This window comes from Rattus norvegicus, chromosome 10 (genome assembly GCF_021556685.1).
Source record: "Rattus norvegicus strain SHRSP/BbbUtx chromosome 10, alternate assembly SHRSP_T2T, whole genome shotgun sequence".
NCBI lineage: Eukaryota > Metazoa > Chordata > Mammalia > Rodentia > Muridae > Rattus > Rattus norvegicus.
The window spans coordinates 58360576-58372347 of NC_141543.1; the positions used below are offsets into that span (position 1 = coordinate 58360576).

The 11772-nt window shown below is 44.6% G+C and overlaps 1 protein-coding gene across 3 annotated transcripts in view; it reads right to left on the minus strand.

The window, feature by feature from the left end:
• The window catches only part of Glp2r (glucagon-like peptide 2 receptor), a 68147-nt gene extending 56823 nt beyond the window's left edge, over nucleotides 1–11324 (minus strand). For 2 of the 3 annotated variants that reach the window (XM_087574035.1, XM_087574034.1), the window contains exons 1-3: nucleotides 10874–11324; nucleotides 4893–4980; nucleotides 2823–2927 (exon numbers count right to left, since the gene is read on the minus strand). In XM_087574035.1, the coding sequence (XP_087430161.1) occupies nucleotides 2823–2927; nucleotides 4893–4980; nucleotides 10874–11062 (382 nt within the window). In that variant the 5' untranslated portion in view covers nucleotides 11063–11324. 3 annotated transcript variants of the gene reach the window in all.
• Nucleotides 11325–11772: the final 448 nt, after the last annotated feature.

The following is an 11772-nucleotide window of genomic DNA, read 5'->3' on the forward strand; positions in this document are numbered from 1 at the left end:
TTTGGGCCATGAGGCTAACACCTCTTTTCAGTTGCAAAATTGGTGTGTTTAACAGGCATATAGGAACCCAAACTTGAAACTTCCCTCCAAAAAAAAGGTGCAAAAGACCTTTCACTTCACAAGGGAATGGGCTAAGAGACAAAGTACTCCGCTAGGGTTGGACCAGGTGAGAACTGCGCATCCACCATCCCATAAGAATCTTGAGTTTTCTAAAAATGGGGGATTTTAAGGTATAATGTCTACTTTCCTTTTCTCAGGCCTGAATTGAATAAAAATTAACTCAACTTAGTAAGTGTAACTTAGTAAGTGGAGGAAACCTGGAGCCTTCCTTCAAGGATGAATGGTTGACCTGTCTTAACTAGATGAATGTATCTTCTGGATGTTGTCTCTACAAGTTGTAAGTCACCACAGTCGTGGTGGTAAGAAAATTAGACTTTTCTTGCCACTATAAGCTAGGCAAAATTGTAAATCAACTATTTTCATCTTATAATTTGTTTCCTCATTTCTTTTGGCATACAGGGAAGCTGAGGCAGTGAGTAAGGACCTAAGTGTCTGGTAACAACAGCTAGATAGGTGGAGGAGCCTAGGAGCTATTCATTTTGGCTGGAGGGGAAGAAGAGAAGGCAGGAAGGATGGCAGAAGGGTCAGCAGGGCCATGTTGCAGAAGGTCACAGATGCCAATCATGGTTCTTGAGCTGGGGAGCCAACACAGTGGTTTAGAAAGCTTTATGGAGGTTGTTTCAGGGGATCAGGTGTGACGCTGGGGCAATAAGGACACCCGGAATCAGCTAGACAAGAAGGGGCTGCTGAGCTAGCGCCACCACCAGCACCATGGGAGAGGAGGAGGAGGAGGACATTGAGTTAACACTGCGCCAGGTGAAACATAAGGCTGGGTTGAACGACTGGGAGAGGAGCGGGAAAAGGCGCCTACATTTGTCCTTTCTAGTCTATTTCCTGCTTCTTGAGTTATTGAATGCTCCGTCCAAGTCCCACGTTTGAACAACTCCAATGTAATGATACTCCTTTCAAAGATGATGTAAAGGAAGGCTTAAAATTGTTTCTCTCTGCACAAGAAGCCATACGTTGTATAGATAAGGGCATTTAGGTCTTTCTGTCCTTCCATTTCTGTTCCATCTGATCTATCCATTCTATCTCAAGTCTTTTCTTTAACAATTCCCCTCTTCTCCAATTTCTGACCCTGCCTGAAACTAAACCAGTGCCTCCGTTTTTTGTGGACCATTCTGGAAGCTCCCAGACTCTCCATCATAATCTCCCTGTACCTCCCCATTCGCGATTCCATGCCGTAAATGATGGCTTCCCAAACCATCTCTCCTGTGTCTCTTTCATGCCTCCACACCTTCTGTGTCTCTATATCATTCTCTACAGAGCAACGGTTCGTTACACTCTTCTTTACAATCAGCATCCAGCCTCACTGATCAGTTCTAGATCCCAGACAACCCACATGTCCACCATCTGACTTCTGTGCATCCTAAACACGCTCCTGAAATCCCACCTCAAAGAACTTTCATCTGCACCTCTTCCTGTTTGAAAGATTCTTTTCCAACCCCTTACATTGTTTCCATTGTTCTCACTGGACTTCTAGAAATCCATGTGGATTCTAAAATTTAATGCAAAAAAAAATGTCGAATGAGAGAGTCGGTTCCTATGTTTTACAAATTAAATTCTATTTGGTTCACTCTAGAAACTGGGACCCTAATTTCAGAATGCATCTATAACTTTCTTTGTAACCTTGGGTTCAGAATGACTTTTTTTTCATATGCTGAAATGGATTTGTACTTTTTAGCTACTGGGAAGGAGCAAGAGGATGGTAGAGTTGAAGGTCGTGTCTATCCAGGCACGTTGGAGAACCATGTAGTCAATGGTTCTGAATGACCTAAAGGCATGAAGGGTTTCAACCTTGGACTTCACGTTAGCACTCACTTCTGGAGTGCCTACAGGTTCAGGCTCTGTCATTCTTCAAAATGATCTTCAGAGTCTATTCACTTTACAGATACTCTTTGACTTCCAAGCATCTGATTCTGTGAACACCATTCTTATCTCTTTTTGAGCTGGTTCTCATGAGGACTAACTGCCTGAAACTTCTAGACTTCTCTGAGTCCAGAAAATTCTTTAGAACCATCCCACGAAGTCAGGAGTTCGGAAGTCCGACTCAGTCCCTATATTCTACACTTTGAAATTTAGGGTGGGGGGGGGGTGTTCCTGGAACCCATTAGGCTATGGTTTCTCTGTCTGGAAAGTTATTGAATGTTCCATTCAAGTTCCATGTTTTAATAACTTCAATTTAAAGATATTCCTTTCAAAGATGATGTAAAGAAAGGTTTAAAATTATTTCTTTCTGCACAAGAAGCCATATGTTGTATAGATAAGAGCATAGAGGTCTTTCTCATGTCCCTTTTCTCCCAGTGCAAGGTTGACACTCTTGCATTCTTCCTATAACAGCTGGATTCTGTGGGAGCTGAATCTGGACTCTAATCTATACATTAGGCCAAAAGTATTCTATAAGCGGAGGAGACAGGAGACTACAAATTACATGAAGACAAGGGAGAAGGGAGGATACAGTTCAGTGATAGAACACTTGTCTAGCATGGGTGAGACCCTAGGTTTACTCCATAGTACTTAGAAAGGATGGGGGCAATGAAATAAAATGCAATACTGAGATCATACAAGTACAGCGTTATGAGGCATGAGGACTTAGAAGAAACACTTGGCTAGAATCCTGCCTAACTTCCCACCGGCTGCTCTACTAGGAAGCTCTGTCCTTCAAAGGAACTGTCAGAAGTGGGTAAGATGAAATTCATTACCTGCATTCCACCAAGGTAAGTATGAAGGACAGGGAACAGAGACATTTCCAGGATAAGAATGAGGCCAGCACACATACCGATCAAATGTCCCATTACAAAATATGCCTGTGGGGAGAAGAGAAGGCAGAATAAATGTCAATGCTCTCACACAGGGTCTTCTGATAGAAATAGATTCAGAAGCTTTCCAATCCTTGAAAGCTGGTATAACCTTTACATAGGTCGACACAGATATTCTCTCTGGAGTAGTCAAGGATGAAGAGTGACTCGGGAACACAAGACTGATGAGTGTAGCCCCTGACACTGCCTTTGTCTACCCAATGTGACCTCTAGTCACCATATATCCCATGCTGCCTTTGCTTTGTTTTGTATGAACTGAGCTCTCAAAGAAACTCAGGGTCAGCGGAAGGTGCTTGGAGGCCCCAGCCAGTGATTCGTGTGCCATAATTAAATGATTGTCAAGTGTTCAGCAATTTGAGTACAGAACACAGGGCATCTGTGGAGTTGAAGCTCTTGGTCACATGTATCTAGCACTTATATCTTTCCATTTGAATATTAATTCAATGATTATTACAGGAGTTGAGTCATCTCAAGTTCAGGAAGTGGTTTATATATCAGTTCTTGGTATCTAGAATGTAAAAACTTAGAACACAGCTTGAGAGGCTTCCCCTGATATAATGAAGGCATTTATTACTGTGAGCCCCAAACCTCAGACACCAAGCACCATCCCCCTCCTACCTTCTTCTTACTAGAGTGGAACCCAGGGGCTTCCTGAGGTAAATAAACAGGTTCCTGGCATTAAAACCCTACAAACCAGACCCAGGTTTGCCCAGTTATTAGCTACCCCTGGACATTGGCAATATGGTTACCAGGTATCAACACATGCTGTGCTTATGTGGTCACTCAGGTCATAGTCTGGCTCCATATAAAGAAGACCTGTGGATTGGGGATTTAGCTCAGTGGTAGAGCGCTTGCCTAGTAAGCGCAAGGCCCTGGGTTCGGTCCTCAGCTCCGAAAAAAAAGAAAAAAAGAAGAAAAAAGAAGACCTACCCTACTTTGCCCTCATTTTGTAGATGACATCAAGACTGGACAAAGGGGATCTTCACAAAGATCTAGGAAGGACTTTTTTGATAGTTGTTTGGATCCAGCAAGCAGGGAATCAGAGTGACTTCTACACTGCTTGTCAACTGAATAGAATGATTGACAGGTGTCAGGAGGAGGAAGGGTAGCCTTCATCTGTGGTCCCTGATGCTCAGAGCAATGGGTCAAGGCCCTTTATGGTTTTGTTTTCATTTTGGCTTGGAATTTTTTAAAAATTATATGTGGCATGTGTGGCTTACCCACTGTATCAACATATGAACAGGTAAGGCTGTGTGTGGACAGGGTAACCAACAACATATTTACTAGAATGCTCTAAACAAATTGGAGACTGGAAGAGAGAAATCATGTTGTTGTTCAGATCTAGCTAACACCCCGGGACATGGGGAACCCTACCTACATAGCTTCTGAGGCCAGCCTACAGGAGTCACTCATGTTGGATGGCAAGGCAGTACATGTGCCAAGACAGATTGCTTTAATCAGAAAGGCTTCGCCTAGACAGACCATTTTATCGTCTTGCCATGAGAAGTGGGTCTATACTTCTTCCCTTCGAGCCTGGTTAGACTTTATAATCGGCCCATGTGGTTGAATGTGGAAGAAATGACATGGGGGTGAAAAGCCTGCTCACAGAGGGAATGTGACTTCTGGTCAGGCTAACCCTTAAGAAGCAAGCCAGATGGTCCAATGAAGATGTGTCTCCACAGAGAGGGCAGGTAGAGGCATTATAGCCCCCAGTCACTACAGATATGGATGTAAAGGTGCCTTTGGTGATTTCAACTCCCGTCTCTCGAATCTCTCAGTTACACTCCAGATATTACAGTGTAGAAAGAGGTCATGCCCAGTGTGCCCTGAATCCTTGCCCCATGAGAACTGTGAGAGAACTGTGAAAGATAGTAAATGAGTATCATTGCTTTAAGTCACCACGACGGAGGGCAGCTTGTTACACAGCCACAGATAACTCTTGCATGTGCTTACCAGAAAGTCTATTGTGCAAGTCTTCCAGACACTTCTCCTTATAATTAGCCCACTTCTGAGTTGTCTCCTTGAGGAGCGATCCTGTAACCTAGACACACAAAGACATGGTCACCGCCAGGCATGATGGTGCATTCAAAAGGCTCGGGCAGGACAATCATGAGTCCTAGGCCAGTCTGAGCTACTTGGTGACACTGTCTCCAAAACAAAACAAACAAGCAAACAAAAAAGATCACTCCCAAGGAGCTGTGAGTCCAGCTGTGGCTGCGTTTCTCTCACACCCTGGTCCTCAAATTTCCTTCCAAAATGGCCCACACCTAGAAACAATTTCCTTGGCATCTTATGTTCTACTTAAAAATAAATCTGAATTTTGCATTATTGCATAATATAATTCTATTTGTCCTGATACAATTATGATTTTTTTCCAAAGTCTTTAAGGTTAACATTTTAACTGAGTGTAAAACAAACAATCAGGCTGAACTTCACTACACTTGCATGGAAATGCTGGTGCGCTCCCAAGGCTATGCAGATTCCCCAAAGAGAAGGATCTCACTGTGCGGAACCCAACAGTGTGACTAAGAAAGGCCCATATACATGGGTGTGGCTGGAATTGGTGCCGCTGAGGAGATGCATGGCTGTCTGAGGCCTTGGGACGTTTTGCTTTCCAACATTGACGGTCCAGTCTGTAGAGCCTTGGAAATGCTGCTCACACTGAGGGGCTTTCCAATAATTGAGTGAGCCTAGCGGCCTCTCTCTGTGAACCTAGACATTTACAGAGAGCCTTTCTCTTCTGCTTTCTCTCTTTCTTTTCTCTTCAGTGAAGGCATCTGCTGAAGCTCACTTTGTGTGTCAGGCTTTGTGCTGAGGGGGAGAGAGGGGTACGAAGATAAGTAGCCTGTGTCTAGCCAGTAAAAGGGATTCATGATACGTTAAAGATGTGATAGGTACAGCAGGAAGGAACAGAGGAGGCTCTGAAAAACTGTGAGGTATTCTCTATAACATCATTCAAATTTAATTAAACATACATAACCAGCCACTATCCCAAAAATAGTGACCCCCATCTGGAGCCAATGGGGGGCCTGTTTTGACCACCAAGTACTCAGACTAATATGCCCTCTCCCTGGCTCCTCCACTGTTCGGTTCAACATCCCTCAACACCTTGGCAATCACAGTGAGATTTGTGGGTTTCTTGTATGACTTTCCTAGGGCATCAACAAACACACACAGATCTCTCTCTCTCTCTCTCTCTCTCTCTCTCTCTCTCTCTCTCTCTCTCTCTCTCTGTCTCACATACACACACACATACATACACACATAAACATCTCATACTCACATCACAACACGTACACTCTCACATACACATACATACATATACCTTCTCTCTCCCTCCCTCTCTCTCTCTCTCTCTCTCTCTCTCTCTCTCTCTCTCTCTCTCTCTCTCTCTTTCTGGAAAAGGGCTCATGGCATCACCATTGGTCCATAGGTTTCAAAAATGCCTCGGTAATTTTCCAAGGCATTCCCAGACCCAAAAAATTTAAAAAAAAAAAAGGAAAAGGAAAAAAAAAACCCAAGGTCCTATTTATTAAGTAAATAGGTCCAAACAGTTTGTAAATATTTAGATCTTAACAGCTTTGAACCTATCGGGCATTGCACAACTTCAAAAACTTTAGGATGGGATTAGATACCCCCACCTTCATTTCCTGTTCCAGGCTGGTTTTGTTCTCACTGGTACTTGCTTTTTACCACAGTACCTGCAGACCACCAAGTTTTTCACAATCTAATTGTGAATCAAGCAGACACAATGAGATGGAGCCCAGCTATGAGGCTAGCACTTGGGAGCGGGAGGCAGAAGGACCAAAAGTTCAAGTCCAATGTCAGCAACACTGTAAGTTCAAGGTCAGCCTGGGCTGCACAACAGCCTGTCAATTAATTAAATTCAGGTCTTGGTGTGTATCTCAGCCCCATGCTTACCTGATATGTGCAAGACCCTGGTTCCATCTCCAGCACCACAAAAACAGAACAAAACATAGATATCTTGAGCTAAGAATTTGCATGGTGTCTGGAAAGTGCCACAGTCATTATTCTTTCCTTTAGAATTCAATATATCCCATAGCACCCACTGAATTCACAATGGTACCCCTTGCACCTTGACATACAGTCTGGGGACTATGAATATTAGCCAATGAGGAGGAAACAAGAGGATACGATAGCCTGCATTTATCTCTTAGCTTCATCTTGCAATGAGTTTGGAATCTCTGCTAATAATGACCCCTTCTGAGATAGAACCCAGGAGGCATCTAGTAATTTTACCAAGAGATTTTTTAATGAAATAAACATGCTAATTGGTATTTAAGTGATTCATATTTTCTTTAAAAAAAATTTAGCAGATGAATTAATAGCCAGTCAACAAGTTTCCCAAATCCTCAAAACTGCAGAAGTAAGGCTCTCCCTCTTATAAAGGGCTTTTTGTGACCTGGGGATGCTGTGGGGAGCTTATGTAGACCTGCCTAAATAAGAGACTGAAATCAGTCTCTGAATTAAACTTATAGTTCCCTTGTTCTTTGCCAGGACTAATGATGATGGTGAAAATAAAGAAAACAAACAAACAAAACAAAACACTTGATAAAGCACTTTGCAACACAAGCAAGAAGAGCTGAACTTGGATTCCCAACACCCATGTATAAAGCCAGGCACAGGGGCACATGCCTGCAATCCCAGAGTTAGGGAGGAGGAGACAGGAGGAGCCCCATCTTCAGCCAGTCTGTCTGGCTGAATCAGTTAGAGCCTGGTGAGAGCTGGACCAGTGAGAGACCCTGGAGAACAACGAGATGGAGAACAACAGAGGAGGCCACCCAACATCTGACCTCTGACCTGAGCATGTGCACACTCGTGCACACGAACACATGCACAATAAACACACACGGTAGAAAACAAGTTAAAGCTAAAAACTATTGAATTTGCTCAGCCCACAGGAGCTAGAGAAACATGGGCAGTCTTTCCAGGTACTTAGTTAAAAGACATCAGAAAGATGGGAGGGGTGTCCAAAGCCTGTCACAGCTAAGTCACCAGTGTAATGGGGAGAAGGGATGCGTGGAGAGGTCTGGCTTGACCTTCATTACCCTTTCCCTTGCATGGGCAGACTGTATCCATGACTGACCTGGCTGAGACTCGAATGGGAGGGAGGGGGGAACCTTTATTGCTTCACTTTCGCAAATCTATCTTTCTTTGTTAGACAATGAATACGCTGCAGAACAAAGAAAGGGAAACTCAAGTAACCAAAAGCAGGGGAAGGAGGGATCACAACACTCATCCTCAGGGAGCACCTTCCCTTCCAGACCCTTCTCTCTGCACATCTTGCTTCTTTTCTTTTTCTGTTCTGTTTTATTCTAGCCAAAAACGGAAGCCATATTGTTCTAGAAGATGCGTCCATTTCAAGATGTACTTAAAACTACTTTATGGTTGCTTTGACTCAACACCCCTTTAACTCCTGTACGTAAGGCAGTGGACGACTGTGGTAGAATTTTAGTTTTTAAATCCTCCTGCATGGAACATCTAACTTACTTCCAAATGCTGCTAATAGGATATTGTGATGAAAATCCTCTGAGGTTGGGGGTGGGGGGGTGCATTGGGGGTGAATCAGTTCCTGGGTCAGGGAATACACACATTTTTAAAGGTTTTCACAATGCACTTCCAAACCGTTTATCCTGGTCAATTAAAAAAAATTTAAGACATGCACCCTTTCATACACCAACCAGCAAGGTCTAAAATCTGGTCTCCTAGAGCCGATAGTAGTTTGTATTTAATGCTGAAAAACGTAAATGGGTGAAGGGTGGGTGTGAGCTAGCCATCATTCGCCACTTGCATTTAGAAACCGAAGTATCTCTGAGGATTTCTCATTAAGTGAATTTTATGAAGACTTCCTGCCAGCATGCACACATGCAACAGCCATTTATATCCCCAGGCAGGGAACTCACATCTCAGTGAACTTCACGAATGTCTACGCAAAGCCTAGTAATGTATAAACATCTAAAGACTCTGAGGTTAAAGTTGGATAATCAAAGGGAGATTCATCAGATTCACAGCCACATGCTGCCGGACAGGCAGTGCCAGCATCTCCGTGCACACAGTCCAGGTGACAAGGGTCAAGGAGAGCTCTCCCCCAAGTGCATTATTGATATGGAAACACTGAAGTGGAAGGGCCAAGTTATGATTTGGTTGGCATTGTCAGCCAGCCTGAAGTACTACAGATGCTTCTGTTATTATACATAAATAGCCATATGTCAACGGCTCCCAAGAGTGTTAGAGAAGACAGAAGACAGGGCCACAGCCCGCCGAGTAGACACAGTGGCTCCCCAGATCATGAGTTTAGTTGAGGAAAGGCAATCATGTGATTCTCTGGAGCTTTTTGCCCATCTCTGAAATGGGTAATGTTCATCTCATGGTCTGGCTGTGAGCATCCTACAGGATGATGGGTAGGGAGGCATCTTACAGTGAGGTGACCACGGCTGGAGTTGGGCTACTGTGTGCTGGACAGTTGGACACATACGGGTAGACAGTGAACAGGGTGTAACAGCTGGATAAGTTGGGTTTTTCTAGGAATACTCAGAGGCTACAAGCAAGCGTGGACATTCCATCAACTCTCCCTACAACACAACCACCAGTAACAGTGGAAACGGCAGACCGAGGTCACCTGCTCCTTGGGGACATAGTCCTTCAAAAGAGTCTGCCACCACAGCAATATCCTCCAACACCACCAACTGTCCCCAGGTTGACAGTGCTTGAGGAACAAAGGCACCCCCGAGGGAGAATTTGGACTTGGAAAGTCAGCACCAATTTTTTGGCCTGTCTAGTTTCTGGCAGAAAGGCTGGGAACTGGGACATTTATGAGATCTGGCACTTCTGCCCTCCCTGGATACAGAAAGGCAGGATTTTTAAATTCAGAAGATGCATCTGAGGACTGAGAAGCAAAGGGGGAAAGGTAGCCATTCCCTAGGGTGCTTTCTTTACTGAGACAAGTGGCACCAGAGTCCCTCCCCACCACAGCCCTGAAGAAATGAGACACCCCCTGGAAAGGGAGGGAGTAGGCATACTCCTCCTAAACTTCTCAGGTGAGAATAAAGCAAGCTACTGAACACCCTAACTTAGGGGCATCCTTTGACCACAGTTAAACACATACTAACACTTCCAGAAAGCTCTCTGCTATCCTACAGTGGGTCCCCACTGATGGAGGTAGAGTAATGCTAGTTAACCTCCACGGGCTCAGTTTCCTCCTCTGTAAAATGGGGTTAACAAGAGAACCTCCCTTGCAGGGCTGCTGAGAGCATAGAAATAGATTATAGAAGCAGGGGTGCACGATACCCAACTCAGAGCTGTTGGTGCGTTCACATTACTTACAGGCTTTAAAATCAATCGCAACGTATCTGTGGTGCGAATGGTCATGGTTTTTAACTTGTATGTAAATGGACAGTGAGGAAGTATGGGCTGTAGGACCCCCAGTGTGAGTGAGGGTGAGCTCTGGCTGACGGAATCACTAGCATCTGTGGCTTATGTTGACAGGTCTTTGGATTTGGTACCTTTTCCTATTATAGACTACAGAGTACTATAAGGAAGTTTCTCAAGTATTTGCAATAGGAACCCAAGAAAAGAGAAAAGAAGAAGAAAAGGGTATAGAAATGTATAACTCATAAATGCTTACATGGGAAGAAGCTTCTACAATGATATAAAAGGAAGAGCAGGACACAAGTGATTTGTATGTCAGCATTTCAGCTATGCATAATAATGCACAGAAAAGAGATTTTAAAAAAAAAATCAGCCAAAATATGAACAGTGAGCAGATGCTGTGGTTGTGGTTGAGCATCATATTCTTAATAGAGTTTTATTCCTCCCAAATTGCCTACAAGGGGCCTAAATTGCTTCTACAATCAGAAAACATGCACAACTGATAATATTAACAAGAAGAATGAGGAATAAAAATCTGTTCTTACTTGCTTGATGGAAACCAGCAGAAGCAGGGCGAGGAAGGGCCTCCCAGGGCCCCACAGCAGACGCATCTGTTGGGAGTGGAGAGGAACGGGCCCCTGGGCCTCAGGGATGCCCACTGGCTGTGCCCTCACTCGGGGCACGGGTGCCTCTCTGCATCTACTGGGCACTGCCGGGCTTGGTTGGGGCCTCATTCTCCTGGCGCCCGTTCACAAGTGCAGGCACATCCCTCCAACACTCCAAGATGTACTGCAGGCGGTGGCCTCCTGCATTCCTCCTTGTCCAGAGAGGAAGTGTTTGCACAAGTCCTCTGCAGACCGCCGGCTGTCTGAGCTGCTCTACAGCGATCTACCGAATCTCCAAGTTTCTCATCCCCCGCCTGCCCCTCCTAAAATCATGGGAGATTTTTCCCAGACCTACCCCCAAGACGTCTATGCTGCCTGGAACTTCCTCAGCAGGCCCAGAAGAAAAAGCAAGGCATGCTTTCCATTCCGAAGATTTCTACTCCACGCACACGGCCAGATTAAGGTTCGGATAGCTGGAGAGGATGGGCCCGGATGCCAGGTAGGAATCTTTTAAGCCAGGATTTCTTTCTAAGGCATCAAACTTTTCTAAACCACGCCAGGACACAGCCACCTCTGAGCTCCGACATTATTATTGTGCCATGGTAACCTGGGTAGTTTGCTTGTCTCAGAGACAACACCTCTAGACCCAAGGTCTGCAGCAAAAGCCTGTTCTGTGCCGAGTTACATCCACATGATAATAAAACAATGGGTAGGAAGCGCAGAGGTTGATGCCTTTGGATTGTCCACGTGTTCTGAGTGGGCCGTTGTGTTCTGAACACAGTGTTGCTCTGACCACCTGACAGATAGATACTCTTATGGTATTCATGACTACTCACTAA